The sequence below is a fragment of the Bufo gargarizans genome, chromosome 10 (genome assembly GCF_014858855.1).
Source record: "Bufo gargarizans isolate SCDJY-AF-19 chromosome 10, ASM1485885v1, whole genome shotgun sequence".
In the NCBI taxonomy this organism is placed as follows: Eukaryota; Metazoa; Chordata; class Amphibia; order Anura; family Bufonidae; genus Bufo; species Bufo gargarizans.
The window spans coordinates 123,395,439-123,414,735 of NC_058089.1; the positions used below are offsets into that span (position 1 = coordinate 123,395,439).

At 51.1% G+C, this 19,297-nt stretch overlaps 2 protein-coding genes across 2 annotated transcripts in view; one reads left to right on the top strand and one right to left on the bottom strand.

Moving 5' to 3' along the window:
- LOC122920235 (adhesion G-protein coupled receptor G1-like) overlaps positions 1-8,501 on the top strand; it is a 28,952-nt gene extending 20,451 nt beyond the window's left edge. Inside the window, exons 4-14 of the mRNA XM_044269574.1 lie at positions 151-229; positions 304-418; positions 517-639; positions 720-836; positions 2,871-2,904; positions 2,992-3,092; positions 3,976-4,097; positions 5,385-5,650; positions 5,731-5,833; positions 5,906-6,171; positions 7,764-8,501. Coding sequence (XP_044125509.1) covers positions 151-229; positions 304-418; positions 517-639; positions 720-836; positions 2,871-2,904; positions 2,992-3,092; positions 3,976-4,097; positions 5,385-5,650; positions 5,731-5,833; positions 5,906-6,171; positions 7,764-7,909 — 1,472 coding nt within the window. The 3' untranslated portion in view covers positions 7,910-8,501. The remainder of the gene's footprint in view (positions 1-150; positions 230-303; positions 419-516; positions 640-719; positions 837-2,870; positions 2,905-2,991; positions 3,093-3,975; positions 4,098-5,384; positions 5,651-5,730; positions 5,834-5,905; positions 6,172-7,763) is intronic.
- A 5,136-nt stretch (positions 8,502-13,637) lies between these two features.
- LOC122920991 (uromodulin-like) lies at positions 13,638-17,830 on the bottom strand. The gene is made up of 8 exons (XM_044270855.1): positions 17,737-17,830; positions 17,462-17,650; positions 15,584-15,780; positions 15,143-15,318; positions 14,820-15,062; positions 14,594-14,750; positions 14,407-14,521; positions 13,638-13,806 (listed from the first exon to the last, which is right to left on the bottom strand). The coding sequence occupies exons 1-8, from the start codon at positions 17,813-17,815 to the stop codon at positions 13,661-13,663; spliced, it is 1,302 nt and encodes a 433-aa protein (XP_044126790.1). The 5' UTR covers positions 17,816-17,830; the 3' UTR covers positions 13,638-13,660.
- Between the last annotated feature and the right edge of the window lie 1,467 nt (positions 17,831-19,297).

A 19,297-nucleotide genomic window follows, 5' to 3' on the forward strand; every position in this document is an offset into this window, starting at 1 on the left:
TAGAGGTCCTGGGGTTCATGCTCCTAGAGGTCCTGCTCCTGGATGTTCATGCTCCTAGAGGTCCTGGGGTTCATGCTCCTAGAGGTCCTGCTCCTGGGGGTTCATGCTTCTTGGAGTCACTGTTGATCCTTCTTCCTGTCTGTCTTGTAGATGCTAAGAGTGTGGAGCATGAGATCTCACAAGTTGCCGACTATTTGGACAAGGACAATTTCTTTGACACTGGACAAGTGTAAGTAATTCTGAGTCCATGAGGAACCAGTTGTACCCATGTCCCACCACACAGCCTCTTCTGTCTCCTTTCAGGTTCCGTGGCTGGATTGATGCAACGTTGTCCAAGGTGACATTTGATGAGGACAGGCGCTATTTTGGGAAGGGCTCTCTACAGGCGGCTGTATATAAGCTGCATTCTGCTGAGGTGGTGAGTGGTAACATGATGTCATGATCCACAGGACTGGACACTGGGACGACGTGTGGTTACCTGGTAACCCTAACGTGTGTTCTTCTCACCCCCAACAGCTGAGTTCTCTTCCTGATCATCTGGGCATTTCTTTGTCTTTTCCCAAAGAGCTGCTGGAAACAATGGACCCTGGTACTCGGCTGCAGGTTGTCCGAATCCGCAGCTCTGGAGCGCTCTTCCAGGTGAGACCTCGCGCTCATAGTTGTCACACGGTGCAGCCTGCACTGCAGAGAGTCATGTACTGACCTATGTGTGCACACAGGATGCTGCAAACAGCACAGTCCTGGACAGTCAGGTGGTCGGCGTCACCCTGGAGGGAAGACCCGTCTCTAACCTTCCTGAAGACATTGTCATCACCTTTTACCACCAGCCCTTACAGGTAACAGATGTGGTAACTATTAAAGCAGGTAAAATACCCCAGCCAATGACAGCCACGTGTAAGAGAGGTCGAGCATGCACATGGCCGCTTTCTCTGAAATCTAAAGATGTCTTTGCCATCACCCAAGCACCAGGAGGTGGGGTATACCCACTCCTAGAAATGGTGACTGCCGGGTGTAACTAGAAACTGCTGTGCTATTTAGAACAACTAGCCAAGGACCCATGTCACACCCGTCCTGGGTGTCAACCCTCTCCCCGTTACACCAGCCCCGTGTGTCACCCCTCTCCCTGTCACACTTGTCCTAGGTGTCACCTCTCTCCTTGTCACACTTGTCCCAACTATCAACCCTCTCCCCGTCACACTTCTCCCAAGTGTTACCCCATACCCCGTTACACCAGCTCTGTGTGTCACCCCTCTCCCTATTACACTAGCCCCGTTTCCCACCCCTCTCCCCGTCACACTTGTCCCAACTGTCACCCCTCTCCCCATTACACCAGCCCCATGTGTCACCCCTTTCCCCATTACACCAGCCCCGTGTGCCACCCCTCTCCCTGTCACACTTGTCCCAACTGTCACCCCTCTCCCTGTCACACTTGTCCCAAGATTCCCAACTGTCACCTCTCTCCCCATTACACCAGCCCTGTGTGTCACCCCTCTCCCTATTACACCAGCCCTGTGTGTCACCCCTCTCCCTGTCACACTTGTCCTAGGTGTCACCCCTCTCCTTGTCACACTTGTCCCAACTGTCACCCCTCTCCCCGTCACACATCTCCCAAGTGTCACCCCTCACCCCGTTACACCAGCTCTGTGTGCCACCCCTCTCCCTATTACACCAGCCCTGTTTGCCACCCCTCTCCCTATTACACCAGCCCCATGTGTCACCCCTCTCCCCATTACACCAGCCCCATGTGTCACCCCTCTCCTCATTACACCAGTCCCGTGTGCCACCCCTCTCCCTATTACACCAGCCCCGTTTGCCACCCCTCTCTCCGTCACACTTGTCCCAGGTGTCACCCCTCTCCCCATTACACCAGCCCGATGTGCCACCACTCTTCCTGTCACACTTGTCCCAACTGTCACCCCTCTCCCCATTACACCAGCCCTGTGTGCCACCTCTCTCCCCATTACACCAGACCTGTGTGCCACCTCTCTCCCCATTACACCAGCCCCATGTGCCACCCCTCTCTCCGTCACACTTGTCCCAGGTGTCACCCCTCTCCCCCATTACACCAGCCCTGTGTGCCACCCCTCTCCCCATTACACCAGCCCCGTGTGCCACCCCTCTCCCCATTACACCAGCCCTGTGTGCCACCCCTCTCCCCGTCCCAAGTGTCTGCTCTCTGTCTGTCACCCTTGTCCTGGGTGTCACCCCTCTTGCCTTCACACCCATCAGTGGCACCTGACCTGCTCCCTCATGTATACGCTGCACCACAGTATAAACAGAAAAAAGCTTCCATCAGCGCAGGAGACCGATAATTTATTAAAACAATAAAATATGTAAAATTGCATATAACGCGTTTCATGCCTGTAAATGCACAGCACCTTCTGGGACTAAAGTCCGACCCTGTGCACTCTATAGGAGGAGATCAGACTGGTGTAAAGTAGAACTGGCTTAGTTGCCCATAGCAACCAATCAGATTCCACCTTTCATTTATTACAACTCCTTTGGAAAATGAAAGGTGGAATCTGATTGGTTGCTATGGGCAACTAAGAGAGTTCTACTTTACACCATGGAGCGCCCTATGGTTTCCTCTTGTATCGGGTCTACGCTGGGTTTGTATGATGCCACGTCGCTATGTGCTGGGAGCTGCACCTGTAAAATGTGGTGGTTAATTACAGGAAAGGGACCCAAAGGTCACAAGGCTGCGGATGTCCCCGTGTCTGCTCCATCTGTTGTGGAGAGATCAGCTCAGCCTAGACGTGTCTGTGTGGGATGTGTCCTCATTCCTGCCCCGGGTGTCGGGGGGAGTCCTGAGAACCCTATCGCCCTTCACAACAATTCTCCCTAATGTGTTCCCCTCTTTTGTGCCACAGGTGAAATCGTCTGTGGTCTGCGTGTTCTGGGATGGTGAGTATCCCCACCGTCTGCTAATATGGGGGTGAGCTCCACCATGAATGTCTGGGTAATGACGACTGGTCACATCCATTCCCACAGAGTTGTCCGAAAACTGGAGGACGGATGGATGCCGCACGGTGGCTGGTGAGGGCCACACCGACTGCAGGTGTAACCACCTGACATACTTCGCACTGCTGATGGTGAGTTCTGAGGGAACATCCAGGCCATCACCGCCCCCCATCCTGAACCCCAGAAATCCACTACCCCCCCATCCTGAACCCCAGAAATTCACTACATCACCCCCATCCTGAGCCCCAGAAATCCACTACATCACCCCCCCATCCTGAGCCCCAGAAATCCACTACATCACCCCCATCCTGAACCCCAGAAATCCACTACATCACCCCCCCATCCTGAGCCCCAGAAATCCACTACATCACCCCCCATTCCTGAACCCCAGAAATCCACTACATAACCCCCCCCCCATCCTGAGCCCCAGAAATCCACTACATCACCCCCATCCTGAGCCCCAGAAATCCACTACATCACCCCCCCATCCTGAGCCCCAGAAATCCACTACATCACCCCCATCCTGAGCCCCAGAAATCCACTACATCACCCCCCCATCCTGAACCCCAGAAATCCACTACATCACCCCCCCACCCTGAGCCCCAGAAATCCACTACATCACCCCCCCCCATCCTGAACCCCAGAAATCCACTACATCACCCCCCCCCATCCTGAGCCCCAGAAATCCACTACATCACCCCCCCATCCTGAACCCCAGAAATCCACTACATCACCCCCCCCCATCCTGAACCCCAGAAATCCACTACATCACCCCCCCCCCATCCTGAACCCCAGAAATCCACTACATCACCCCCCCCCATCCTGAACCCCAGAAATCCACTACATCACCCCCCCATCCTGAGCCCCAGAAATCCACTACATCACCCCCCCCCCATCCTGAACCCCAGAAATCCACTACATCACCCCCCCCCCCCATCCTGAGCCCCAGAAATCCACTACATCACCCCCCATCCTGAGCCCCAGAAATTCATGACATCACCCCACCGTCTCCAGCAGGTGCCCGGGGCCGTCATCCCGGAGGTCCACCTCATCTCGCTGTCGGTCCTGACATTCGCTGGATGCAGCATCTCCGCCATCTGCTGCTTCTTCACAGTCATCTGGATCTGCTGCTCCGGGTATCGTCATACATGTGATGCGTTACATGCATGTTTTGGTGCAATGTGTGTTGACATGTTAAATCAATGCGTGTACAATGCAGTGTGTGCTGACGTGTTACATGTATGTGTGCAGGTTGGTGTGTGCTGACGTGTTACATGTATGTGTGCAGGTTGGTGCGTGCTGACGTGTTACATGTCTGTGTGCAGGTTGGTGCGTGCTGACGTGTTACATGTCTGTGTGCAGGTTGGTGCGTGCTGACGTGTTACATGTCTGTGTGCAGGTTGGTGCGTGCTGACGTGTTACATGTATGTGTGCAGGTTGGTGCGTGCTGACGTGTTACATGTATGTGTGCAGGTTGGTGTGTGCTGACGTGTTACATGTATGTGTGCAGGTTGGTGTGTGCTGACGTGTTACATGTCTGTGTGCAGGTTGGTGTGTGCTGACGTGTTACATGTCTGTGTGCAGGTTGGTGTGTGCTGGCGTGTTACATGTCTGTGTGCAGGTTGGTGTGTGCTGGCGTGTTACATGTATGTGTGCAGGTTGGTGTGTGCTGACGTGTTACATGTCTGTGTGCAGGTTGGTGTGTGCTGACGTGTTACATGTCTGTGTGCAGGTTGGTGTGTGCTGACGTGATACATGTAGGTGTGCAGGCTGGTGTGTGCTGACGTGTTACATGTATGTGTGCAGGTTGGTGTGTGCTGACGTGTTACATGTCTGTGTGCAGGTTGGTGTGTGCTGACGTGTTACATGTCTGTGTGCAGGTTGGTGTGTGCTGACGTGTTACATGTATGTGTGCAGGCTGGTGTGTGCTGACGTGATACATGTATGTGTGCAGGTTGGTGTGTGCTGACGTGTTACATGTCTGTGTGCAGGTTGGTGTGTGCTGACGTGTTACATGTATGTGTGCAGGTTGGTGTGTGCTGACGTGTTACATGTATGTGTGCAGGTTGGTGTGTGCTGACGTGTTACATGTAGGTGTGCAGGCTGGTGTGTGCTGACGTGTTACATGTAGGTGTGCAGGTTGGTGTGTGCTGACGTGATACATGTCTGTGTGCAGGTTGGTGCGTGCTGACGTGTTACATGTATGTGTGCAGGTTGGTGCGCGCTGACGTGTTACATGTCTGTGTGCAGGTTGGTGTGTGCTGACGTGTTACATATCTGTGTGCAGGTTGGTGCGTGCTAACGTGTTACATGTATGTGTGCAGGTTGGTGTGTGCTGACGTGATACATGTATGTGTGCAGGTTGGTGTGTGCTGACGTGTTACATGTATGTGTGCATATTGTGACACTTATTTTCCTGACAGGAAGATGCAGTCGAACCCCACGTTGCAGATCCATGTGAACTTGTTGGGGGCAGTGCTTCTTTTGGACCTGGGCTTCATCGTGAGTGCTGTGCTGGGGGCCCTGGAGGAGCAGGGCCCCTGCATCGGAGCAGCGGCCACTCTGCACTTTGCGCTGCTCGGCACTTTTTCCTGGATGGCCATTGAAGGCTTCAACCTCTACCGGCTCGTAGTCAAGGTCTTCCCGGCCTCCTCTCTCACCACTATGAAGCTGGCCCTGGTGGGCTGGGGTGAGTCCTGGTCGGCGTGTCCTCCAGTCCTCATGTGTTGCACGGCTTCCACACTGACCACTGTCACGTCTTCTCCGCAGGGGTCCCTGTCCTTATTGTGGGTGCCATGTTGTTGATGGAGAGTTATGGGGTTTATCACATCGCCGTGGAGCGACCGTCTTCCTACAACTCCACAGCCTCCATGTAAGTCCTTCCACCGCACCTCCGACACCTCCTCAGGTTCTTGTCTTCTACATTTCTGTCTTTTTCTTGTAGCTGTTGGCTGACGGAGCCCATCATCCAGCTGCTGAATCTGGGCTTCTGCGCTGCCATCCTCCTGTTTAACTTCTGTATGATGGTGGCCATGACCCGCCGCGTCCTGCGACTCTCCGCACACACAAGAGCAGAGAAGATCCGCCATTGTGTCACGTTGCTGGGGCTCAGCTGCATGTTGGGCCTGCCATGGGGCCTGGCCTTCTTCTCACATGGAGCCCTTTACCTGCCCATACAATATATCTTCAGCATCCTGAACGCCTTGCAAGGTGAGCGCCTGTCCGCCATTGCTGGTCATTACCAGCTGTGAAGCCTCCAGGTAATATGTAAGCCCTGGGCTAAGACGCCATGACAGTCAGATGAAGCCCATGCTGCCCTGGACAAGCCGGGGTCTCATAGCCACAACTGCACTTTACAGTACAACTGTATAGAAAAATACCACACTATAGGTGAAGGAACCTTCCGTGCAATGCATGATTTGAAACCATGACTGTGTAGTGTTCTACGGACAGTGACCTCTGACACTGTGGTCCCAGCTCTCCTCACGTCATTGACCAGCTCCTCCCTTGTAGTTCTGGGCTGATTCCTCACCTTTCCTTTCATCAGTGATACCCCACGAGGTGAGCTCTTGCATGGAGCCCCAGTCCGAGGACTGACCGTCGTCTTTAGCCTCTTCCATTTTCTAACAATTGCTCCAACAGTTGATCCATTTTCACCAAGCTGCTTGGCAATTGCCCCGTAGCCCTTTCCAGCCTTGTGGAGGTCCACAATGTTGTATCTGGTGTATTTTGATAGCTCTTTGGTCTTGCCCATGGTAGTAGTTGGCGTCTGACTGTGGACAGGGGTCTTTACAGAGCTCAGACAGGTGCTACTAAGTTAGATGAATGAGTGGAGTAGAGGTGGACTTTTTAAAGGCGCAGTAACAGGTCTTTGAGAGACAGAATTCCTGCTGTTTCTCAGGTGTTCAGATCCTTCTGTTCAGCAGCAAGACAAAGACATTCTTTAAAAATCATACAATGTGATTTCCTGAATTATTATTTTTTATTCTGTCTCTCAGAGTGGTAATGCACCTACAATGTGAAGGTCAGACCCTCCATGATTTTTAAGTGGGAGAACTTAATCGCAGGGTGTTCAAATACTTCTGTTCCTCACTGTATACACCTGAAGGACCTGATATTAAACTCCATATATAGTGTCTGTAAAGTTGATGTTTGCTCCAGGGTCCCTCAAATATACTGTATATATTGTAACACCTCTGGTTCGATTTGCTCTCTCTGGTCACCATCTTGTCAGATTAGACAGTTGGAACATCTTAAGAGGCGTCTCCAGCACCGTAGTTTGTGCACTCTGCCCACAACCAGCTTCATTATCTCCCACACCAGTCAGGGGACTTTCTAACGCAGGCGATCAAACAAAATCCTCGGCCGTCCGGGCACTGACTCCACGGTGGCTTTCCTCACTAGCAGGACCTGAGTCTACCACATGTGATCGGAGGGTCCTGCCTCCCACCGACCTCAGCACAGCCGGGAAGCCATGATTGAACAGCTCCGCACACATTTCCCTGAGCTCCTTTTCTGCCTGTTAATTATCCCTCGTTAACAGTCTAGCTGACGAACTGAGAGGGAAAGCCTATTTTACCAGACTTACTTGTTCTTGCCCAGCTTTCTCTGGGTGAGATACCCCTCATTTGCCACTCTCGTAGCTCCACTGCCACAGTATCTCTAGGTGAGGTCAGCCACAGGCTCCCCCATATCCACTGTACTTATCTATAGGTGACATCGGCTCCAGGCTCCCCCCCCCCCCCTATCTATAGGTGACATCGGTTCTCCTGTAATGGCCTCTGGTGTTTCCTTCCCTCCAGGTCTCTTCATCTTCCTGTGGTATTGCACACTGTCACAGCCTTCAGCCAAGAAGCCATCACACTCCTCGGACTGTACAAGTGCAACCCCAGCCTCGCCCAGGGCCGACCAGAGCCTCAGCAGTGACCACAAGAAGCTCCTGGGATGATAGGAGTGCTCCCAATGTGACAAGCACTTTATGAAGAGTGGGAGCCCATGGTCAGAACCACAGCCTGGACTGGCAGCCGCCCCCCGGGGCGCTCTAAAGAACTACACTTTATAAAAGTGACAGCCGCACGGAGAGGGCAGGCTCCAGCACACGCACCCGGCAGCCATTGTCCTTGTTTGTGGTATTCGGGACATTTTTATTGTTTCTTGTTTTAATTGTAGAAATTTCTATAGCAAAATTATATCTTAATTTATAGGATCTGATCTAGGCCAAAGGCCAGCCACATAACCGCCCACGCCCTGCAAATTGTGTCCACATCTCATCCAGGAAACGGGAAATGAGATCTCCAGTAAAATGTGGAACATTGTGTGACCATATATCCCCGTGAGAGCCGCCACGCCAAGCGAGGATGTGAGGAGGGAAATGGAGCAGAAACAGCGTATAAATAGCGTCTGGGACCGCGGCCAATGGGGGCACGCGAATCTGCCAAGTCATTCTACAGCTAAGAGCTGCGTGCTCGCATCATCACGGTGTACGGCGATGGGTGCATTATATGATTGCGCTGTATATAAATGTCTCCCGTTGTACAGAAGCCTTGTGGTTCTATATGTTGTACTTTACATAGAGGAAAGTTCCATGTCCTGCAGTGAGTAGGCAGCACACAATGGGTTAAATCCTCCCTAATTAACCAGCAGAATCAGACATGGCGTGTAGTTACACATGTCATCACGTGTGGCTAGAACCAAACAAACAATGGTGCAGTTATCGGGGGCTTTGTCCTGCTGTAATGAGGGAGGACAGGACTCCGCTATAGCAGTGCCCTCTGCGGCCAAGAGCCCCAAACCAAGAGGAACTGGATACAATTAGCAGCTCAGGGTGATACAGTGTAACGGACGGGCTCACACAGCATTGTATACGCCGGATACATGCTTAACAGACTGATACAGTGTAACAGCCGGGCTCACACAGCATTGTATACGCCGGATACATGCTTAATAGACTGATATATTGTAACGGCCAGGCTCACACAGCATTGTATACGCCGGATACATGCTTAACAGACTGATATATTGTAACGGACGGGCTCACACAGCATTGTATACGCCGGATACATGCTTAACAGACTGATACAGTGTAACGGACGGGCTCACACAGCATTGTATACGCCGGATACATGCTTAATAGACTGATATATTGTAACGGCCAGGCTCACACAGCATTGTATACGCCGGATACATGCTTAACAGACTGATATATTGTAACGGACGGGCTCACACAGCATTGTATACGCCGGATACATGCTTAACAGACTGATACATTGTAATGGACGGGCTCACACAGCATTGTATACGCCGGATACATGCTTAATAGACTGATATATTGTAACGGACGGGCTCACACAGCATTGTATACGCCGGATACATGCTTAATTAACAGACTGATACAGTGTAACGGCCAGGCTCACACAGCATTGTATACGCCGGATACATGCTTAACAGACTGATACATTGTAACGGACGGGCTCACACAGCATTGTATACGCCGGATACATGCTTAACAGACTGATACAGTGTAATGGACGGGCTCACACAGCATTGTATACGCCGGATACATGCTTAATAGACTGATATATTGTAACGGACGGGCTCACACAGCATTGTATACGCCGGATACATGCTTAACAGACTGATATATTGTAACGGACGGGCTCACACAGCATTGTATACGCCGGATACATGCTTAACAGACTGATACAGTGTAACGGACGGGCTCACACAGCATTGTATACGCCGGATACATGCTTAATAGACTGATATATTGTAACGGCCAGGCTCACACAGCATTGTATACGCCGGATACATGCTTAACAGACTGATATATTGTAACGGACGGGCTCACACAGCATTGTATACGCCGGATACATGCTTAACAGACTGATACATTGTAATGGACGGGCTCACACAGCATTGTATACGCCGGATACATGCTTAATAGACTGATATATTGTAACGGACGGGCTCACACAGCATTGTATACGCCGGATACATGCTTAATTAACAGACTGATACAGTGTAACGGCCAGGCTCACACAGCATTGTATACGCCGGATACATGCTTAACAGACTGATACATTGTAACGGACGGGCTCACACAGCATTGTATACGCCGGATACATGCTTAACAGACTGATACAGTGTAATGGACGGGCTCACACAGCATTGTATACGCCGGATACATGCTTAATAGACTGATATATTGTAACGGACGGGCTCACACAGCATTGTATACGCCGGATACATGCTTAACAGACTGATACAGTGTAACGGCCAGGCTCACACAGCATTGTATACGCCGGATACATGCTTAACAGACTGATACATTGTAACGGCCGGGCTCACACAGCATTGTATACGCCGGATACATGCTTAACAGACTGATACATTGTAACGGACGGGCTCACACAGCATTGTATACGCCGGATACATGCTTAATAGACTGATATATTGTAACGGACGGGCTCACACAGCATTGTATACGCCGGATACATGCTTAACAGACTGATACAGTGTAACGGCCGGGCTCACACAGCATTGTATACACCAGATACGTGCTTAACAGACTGATACAGTGTAACGGCCGGGCTCACACAGCATTGTCTACGCCGGATACATGCTTAACAGGCTGATACAGTGTAACGGCCGGGCTCACACAGCATTGTCTACGCCGGATACATGCTTAACAGACTGATACAGTGTAACGGCCGGGCTCACACAGCATTGTATACGCCGGATACATGCTTAACAGACTGATACATTGTAACGGCCGGGCTCACACAGCATTGTATACGCCAGATACATGCTTAACAGACTGATACATTGTAACGGACGGGCTCACACAGCATTGTATACGCCGGATACATGCTTAATAGACTGATATATTGTAACGGACGGGCTCACACAGCATTGTATACGCCGGATACATGCTTAACAGACTGATACAGTGTAACGGCCGGGCTCACACAGCATTGTATACACCAGATACGTGCTTAACAGACTGATACAGTGTAACGGCCGGGCTCACACAGCATTGTCTACGCCGGATACATGCTTAACAGGCTGATACAGTGTAACGGCCGGGCTCACACAGCATTGTATACACCAGATACGTGCTTAACAGACTGATACAGTGTAACGGCCGGGCTCACACAGCATTGTCTACGCCGGATACATGCTTAACAGGCTGATACAGTGTAACGGCCGGGCTCACACAGCATTGTCTACGCCGGATACATGCTTAACAGACTGATACAGTGTAACGGCCGGGCTCACACAGCATTGTATACGCCGGATACATGCTTAAAGGGGGTTGTCTCATCATAGACTATATATAGAGAACGGAGCCCCGCAAGGTGGTGGCTGGAAGACTCCGGTTCAAGACGGCTCCCCATTAATTTTTATGGTGCCGACCTATAAGACAATGGGGGCATATCCTTGCTATATGCCCCCATTGTCCATGATGAGACAACCCCTTTAACAGACTGATACATTGTAACGGCAGGGCTCACACAGCACTGTGTAGACTTTTCAGTGAGTGGGCCTAGGCTCCCTCTGTTCTTATTCACTGACAGAAAACAGTGGTAGTGAGAAACTGGAAGAAAATTGAAGAATATTTCGATGGAGAGGGGAATAAGCAGCGCCTGGACCCTTCTGCCCCTCCACCACATCCTGACGCCCGGTCAGATTCCAACGCTGCGCACAAGAGCCACAGAGGACAGCTGCCATCTGCTTCCTCAGGTCACTTCTGAGATGGGTGATCAGTAACTGCTAATTAAAGGGGTCACGTACTAAGCATAACTGCCCGTCTCCTCTACCCCAGGGTTGTATCTGCACATGCACTGGATGCATTTAGCTGCTGTTCAGCGCATGCAGCAAGATAAAGCTGAAGAGGCGGCCATGTGGATAAAGCTCCTGCCGCCATCTCACATCCTATGGGGACCGCCAATGTTTACACATTTCGTCCATGAGCAGCAGGGGGCGCTGGGGTACGTGCATGTGACAACAAGATGACATGGAATACGAGGGGAGCCTTCACACCAGGAGTCCAGTGCAGACTTTACCAGAATCCATACACAACACTTGAATGTGGCGTAAAATGACCATCCGGAACGGCTCACGCATCCATTTTCCTGGAAGTAATTCTGCTGGAAAAATCTGCAATGGAGTCCAGGGGCGGTATCACCGTGTACAGACATCAGCCAATGGTAATGGGTGAAATCCACCGGCAGAATGACAGTGTATGGACGTCAGTCATTGGACATAATACGTGAAATACAGTGGCAGTATTACCATGTGTGTGGACGCCCTCAGAGGCAATACGTGAAATCCAGCGGCGGTATCACCGTGTGTGGACATCCTCAGAGGCAATACGTGAAACCCAACGTCAGTATCACCATGTGTGGACGTCCTCAGAGGCAATACGCAAAATCCAGCAGCAGTATCACAGTGTGAGGATGTCCTCAGAGGCAATACGCGAAATCCAGCGGCAGTATCACCGTGTGTGGACGTCCTCAGAGGCAATACGTGAAATCCAGCGGCAGTATCACCGTGTGTGGACATCCTCAGAGGCAATACATGAAATCCAGCGGCAGTATCACCGTGTGAGGACGTCCTCAGAGGCAATACGTGAAACCCAACGTCAGTATCACCGTGTGTGGACGTCCTCAGAGGCAATACGTGAAATCCAGCGGCAGTATCACAGTGTGAGGCTGTCCTCAGAGGCAATACGTGAAATACAGCGGCGGTATCACCGTGTGAGGACATTCTCAGAGGCAATACATGAAATCCAGCGGCAGTATCACCGTGTGTAGACCTCATTTAATACATAAAATGCAGCGGTGGTTTCAACGTGTGCAGATGTCAGTCATTGCAGGGAAAGTAATATTGCAGGATAAACCGCGCCATTTCCACAACACGCGGATGAGCTTTGTAAAACACTTGCCAGCACTTTGAGGCAGGATTAACCTGTACATTTCAGAAAATGCGATGTGTAAACACCACTTAAATCAGCCAACCGGACACATCGCCTCTGACCTGTGGTTGGGGATAAATTAACCCACTGTATGCAGCTGCAGGATGACCAGTCTTATGAGTACACACTGCGCATACAGCGCACAGTGCCACTGCATGAACGGCGCACAGGACTACCGAGTGTACCAGTTTCTTCTTCTGCTATAAATAAAGCTTTCATTTTGCAGTTCTCAGTTTTGGCGAGCACACGGCACACGCCGTCACGTGAATTATTGATGCACTTTTTAAGCCAAAACCAGAAGCGGAATAAACAGTAAATGTAACTGGTGAAGGCACCGACCTCTGTGGTACAGCACTATAATATAATATACCGGTCACACTGCGATAGTACAGCACTATAATATAATATACCGGCCCACCAGTCACACCGCGATAGTGCTGTACTATCATATAATATACCAGCCACACCGCGATAGTACAGCACTATCATAGACTATACCGGTCACACCGCGATAGTACAGCACTATCATAGAATATACCAGCCGGCCGGTCACACAGAGATAATACAGCACTGTGCATTTCATCTACCAGTGGAACCTATAGGGAGGCAGGCAGCACCTCGGGGGTTAATCTATACCCCCGCCTATGGCGTCTCATCTATATGGGATCCTCATAAGCAGCTGACACAAGCGGCAGACAGGTCGTGATAAGTTTAAACCTTTATTTAGTGGCCTGACGTTACATGAGCGGGATTGTTGTATTTCTGTCTTCCAGTCATTTTCTTAAAAGCTTTTGCAAAAGCAACAGAACCGAGGAGGAGGAGAACGGCTCCTGCCGCAAGGGATCCTGGGAGGACGAGCGCACCGAGCCCTGCAGCAGAGAGGAGGAGAAGTCAGGTCATGCAAATATATGCAAATCAGCAGGGGTAAAGAGGAGGGGCCATGCAAGCACCACCTTCGAGAAGAGGTCACTGGAGGACGGGGCCCACACAACGGCCAGCCAGGTGCCCAGGACGGGGCCCACACAACGGCCAGCCAGGTGCCCAGGACGGGGCCCACACAACGGCCAGCCAGGTGCCCAGGACGGGGCCCACACAACGGCCAGCCAGGTGCCCAGGACGGGGCCCACACAACGGCCAGCCAGGTGCCCAGGACGGGGCCCACACAACGGCCAGCCAGGTGCCCAGGACGGGGCCCACACAACGGCCAGCCAGGTGCCCAGGACGGGGCCCACACAACGGCCAGCCAGGTGCCCAGGACGGGGCCCACACAACGGCTTCCAAGTCAGGCCTGCAGGGAGTGCATCATGTCACAGTCCCGGCTCAGAGGCCAAGTCTCCCATCTTTATCGGGGGAAGGCCTGCACCCCCATAAACGGACCAGTATGCCATATGGCGGACATGCACATGGAGTGGCCAGGACTGAGGCTGCGCCCGCACTAGAGGGGTCCCACCATTCAGGATATGACGTACCAGACTCTGGATCCTCCACGCTGCTCCTGACACCTTCCGCCAGCTGGATGGGGCCACAGGTCACCACCTTCCTGTACGGGTCACTCAGGTCTCGCTTCTGCCGTCCGGGCAATGGCTGCAGAGACACCAGAAATGAGTCCGCCGGTCATGGCTACTATGGCTGCCACTGGGCAGGGGTGACACTTACCTGCTGCTGGCAGAGCGTCTCATTGTACGGGCAGAGCCAGATGCGGCAGTGCAGGTAAACCTTCCTATAACTGATGAAGCGGAACATCTTCAGGGAGAAGCGACTCAGGGAGCGGTTTCCAGAAGCAGTCATGTCCACAGTGGAGTCATTGGCCGCCCTGCGGAGGAGACTGGTCAGAGAAGAAGCCACCGGACGCCCCACAGATGTCCCTGAAGGAGACACTCACCCATCTGTAATGAGGAGATGGCGGACAGCCCCCTCATGGGACTCCCACGGGGTAGCCCAACATTCCTCCAGCTTCAGGATGAAGAAGGTCTCGGGGCCTGGACCCTGGATCTGCAGCTGGACATACATCCGCTGATTGAGGGGGATGACTGGGGGGCTATAGTACGGTATCGCGTACTCCGCCGTGGGGTACAGATTCATCGAGACATTAAACTTTCCTTCCCTCACTGTGAAAGTCACCAACCTGAAGAGAAGACGCGGTCAGACAGGGCGAGCCAGCAGATACTGGACATGGCCCCACCACACAGCTCGCCCGCTACTTACGCAGCAACTGTGAGCAAAGGAAACGGCAGGGACACAACCTGGTCATGGCGGTACACGCAGGAGAAGACAATCTGGAAGCCAGAGGACCTGGTTATCAGGGTGCTGGGGAGCTCTGCCCTCTCCTCCACTGTTCTTGCGCTCAGCTCATTGGAGAAGGTAAGATGGCTGCCATTCACCTGATGCAGGAGACAGAACATTCACAGCCGTAAAGCAAGAGGTCCCTGCAGACTGGCCTGTGGTGGCACCTAGTGGCCAATATCAGAACTGCAACATGTCAGGACAAATTGTACTCCCCCATAAGGTCAAAAACTGCGCCCCTCTTAACGGAACCCTAAGAAACTGACAAGTCGCCCACTCCTCCCCCATCTGTTGGGTGAAGCTGGCACCGACCTCTACAACCGCTTGGCAACCCAGAAGGGCACGGATGGAGGGACCCTTTACCTGGATGGTGGTGCCACACAGACTGTGGTTCTCATGGGTCAAGGTGATGGAGAAGTGCAACCCAGATGTGTTGAGCAGCTTACATTCCGGGTTAGATAAGTGCAGGACGGACAGGTTCATGGCCAGCTCTTGGAGAACGCTCTTCAGGATCCCGATGGTCATCCTGTCAGAGTCACAGCTCAGCTGCAGCTGCAGGTCTGGAAAGACATGAAGAAGAGTGTCCTCAGAAAATGGCAGCTGCTACGGCCAGGATCTACAGGACGCGGATCCAAGGACTGGTAGACGTTTCCTAAATTTTCCTAGTCATCTACAGAAAATAAATCACTGCAGTTTCGACTCTGACCCGGAGTCTCAGAATAGGCCAACACCTCCTGTTCTGGAGACCACCCCTCAGCAGTCACCTCATCATCACCACAGGCAGGATTAAAAAGACAAACATAGGTGATTATCATAGTGCACCTCCTCCCTGCAGAGGTCACAGAGCATGCCCACAACTCTGCCCGCAGCTCCACGGGGATCCTCCATGACCTCTGCCTCCTCTCCTTGTGACTGTGACCAAGGTCTGGATATTGACCGAAATGTCAGACAAAATAAATCACATATGCAAAAAGGCAGTTTATTTGGAGGATATACTATAAAATAAAAGATATTTTACTTGCAGTGGTACCTCTCTCCCAAAGACAGATGAGCTCCACAGCAGTCATCTCATTATCACAGACAACATGGGTCTGACCATTTACAGCTCATCTCCTGCCCCTCCCTGCACAATGACCTATGCACAGGTCAGACAGCAGGCCCATCACACTCTCCCCATAGAAGTCAAACATCTTCAGGTTGCTGTAAATATGTAAACGTTAACAGCAGCTCGTCAAGATGAGCCGAGCAGATTATATATACAGAGAACCCGTCACTGTGTAATCTGCAGGCAGCGTGTTATAGAGCAGGGGGAGCTGAGCAGATTATATATACAGAGAACCTGTCACCATGTAATCTGCAGGCAGCGTGTTATAGAGCAGGAGGAGCTGAGCAGATTATATACAGAGAACCTGTCACCATGTAATCTGCAGGCAGCGTGTTCTAGAGCAGGAGGAGCTGAGCAGATTATATATAAAGAGGACCTGTCACCATGTAATCTGCAGGCAGCGTGTTATAGAGCAGGAGGAGCTGAGCAGATTATATATACAGAGAACCTGTCACCATGTAATCTGCAGGCAGTGTGTTATAGAGCAGGAGGAGCTGAGCAGATTATATATAAAGAGGACCTGTCACCATGTAATCTGCAGGCAGCGTGTTATAGAGCAGGAGGAGCTGAGCAGATTATATATACAGAGAACCTGTCACCATGTAATCTGCAGGCAGTGTGTTATAGAGCAGGAGGAGCTGAGCAGATTATATATAAAGAGAACCTGTCACCATGTAATCTGCAGGCAGCGTGTTATAGAGCAGGAGGAGCTGAGCAGATTATATATAAAGAGAACCTGTCACCATGTAATCTGCAGGCAGCGTGTTATAGAGCAGGAGGAGCTGAGCAGATTATATATAAAGAGAACCTGTCACCGTGTAATCTGCAGGCAGCGTGTTATAGAGCAGGAGAAGCTGAGCAGATTATATATACAGAGAACCTGTCACCATGTAATCTGCAGGCAGCGTGTTATAGAGCAGGAGGAGCTGAGCAGATTATATATATACAGAGAACCTGTCACCATGTAATCTGCAGGCAGCGTGTTATAGAGCAGGAGGAGCTGAGCAGATTATATATACAGAGAACCTGTCATGTAATCTGCTACCTACAGCTTTGACTCCATGTTTAACTTGACAGGTTTCATAACATCCAGGTGATATATTGCCCCTGCCTGTCAGACAGGTTTGCCCCTCTACCTTGGCACGCGTCACCCATGAAGCCAGGTTCACACACACAGAGAGGTTCTCCTTGGAGCATTTGGCATTGTCCTCCATTCTCACACACATTGGCACATGCACTCGGCTCGGCAGAGGATGCGGGCACTGTGCTCTGCTCTTGGGGCCATGGGTCCTTGTAGAAGATGTGCACCATGGGAGTATTCGCTTCTGATTGGCAAAAAACAAACACGTTAGTGGAGAAACTGAGCCTGAATGGTAGAGCTGCGAACAGCGGGTCCGAGTGCCACACTTACCATTGACCAGCTCCGCACTGATCACTGCCAGCAGCCCCAACACCGCGACGGACCACCAGCAAGGATTCAGAGGAATCATCTACACAACAGAGACAAGACAGTCAGTCCAGCAAGCAAATCTCCCTATACAGCCCGGCAGTTTGTGAACCCTTCAGAATTCGCTATTTCTGCATAAGTTTTACCTAAAAGTAGATAAAAAAACCAAAAAATAAAATAAATCAAAGAAATGGGTCACAAATATTACACATTGAGAAAAATTCTCCGATATTACGTGTCTGAGTGGTATAAGTATGTGAAACCTCGCCGTCAGTATCTAGTGTGACCCCTTGTTTTCGGCAGTTGTGGATGAGTCCTGCACATGGGCCTGGAGGAGTTTTAGCCCATTCCTCCATACAGAACCGCTTCAACTCTGCTATGTTGGTGGTTTCCTCCCATAAACGTTGTGCTTCAGGTCCTTCCTTTTGGAGTAAGGTCTGGCCTCGACCACTCCAGGACTTTACCTTTCTTTTTACTATTCTTTGGTAGAAGGACTTCCACGCTCAGGGCTGTTATCTTGCTGCATGACCCACGTACTCCTGAGATTCAGCTCATGGACAGATGTCTTGACATTTTTCTTTAGTCCATAATGAATTTTTCCAATAGCATTCTGGCTTGTCCAGATCTTTACAAACTGCAGATGAGCAACAATGTTCTTCTCGGAGAGCAGCGGCTTCCTCCTTGCAGTCCTGCCATGCACACCATTGTAGTTCAGTGTCCTCCTGATGACGGACTCATGGACATCAACATTAGGTAATGGTTGAAAAGCCTTTAGTTGCTTAGAGATTACCTTGGGCTCCTTTGTGACTTCAAGGACTATTACGCGCCTTGCTCTTGGCATGATCTTTGTGGGTCGACCACTTCTAGGGAGGGTAATATTCGTCTTGAATTTCCTCCATTTGTACACAATCTGACTGTGGATTGGTGGAGACCAGACCTTTGAGATGTGTTGTGACTTTCTCCAGCCTGATGAGCACCAACAATTCTTCTTCTGAGGTCCACAGAAATCTCCTTTGTTCGTGCCAATGATACACTTGACGTGTTGTGAAGCTCAGACTCTAACACCCGATAATCCCCCCCATCGATTGAAGACATCTTGACATCAGCCGCTGATCCTGAAGGTTACCACACCGTCACTGTTTACAGACGTGATATTGGAGCATTTTCCTCCAGGTATATTATTTGATGCTCATTTCTTTGCTTTGGTTCTTTATTTACTTTCAGGCCTCGTTGTGATACCCTGGGGATTGTTCATACGAGACACAGCCAGGAGGCCTCCAACACGTCAGCGGTGAACAATGACTACACACACAGGGCACTGCTCTCCGTTATCAGCCACATCAGGCCATAGGATTACTGTAACAGCACAACGATCAAACATGTCTCAGACCCGCTACAGCACACATACATGAGAGAGATGCAATATACATAATGGGTGGGGTGTATATGAGGAGCAGGTGGTGTATACAGTGTGTAGAGGGTGTATATGAGGAGCAGGTGATGTGTACAGCGTGTAGGGGGTGTA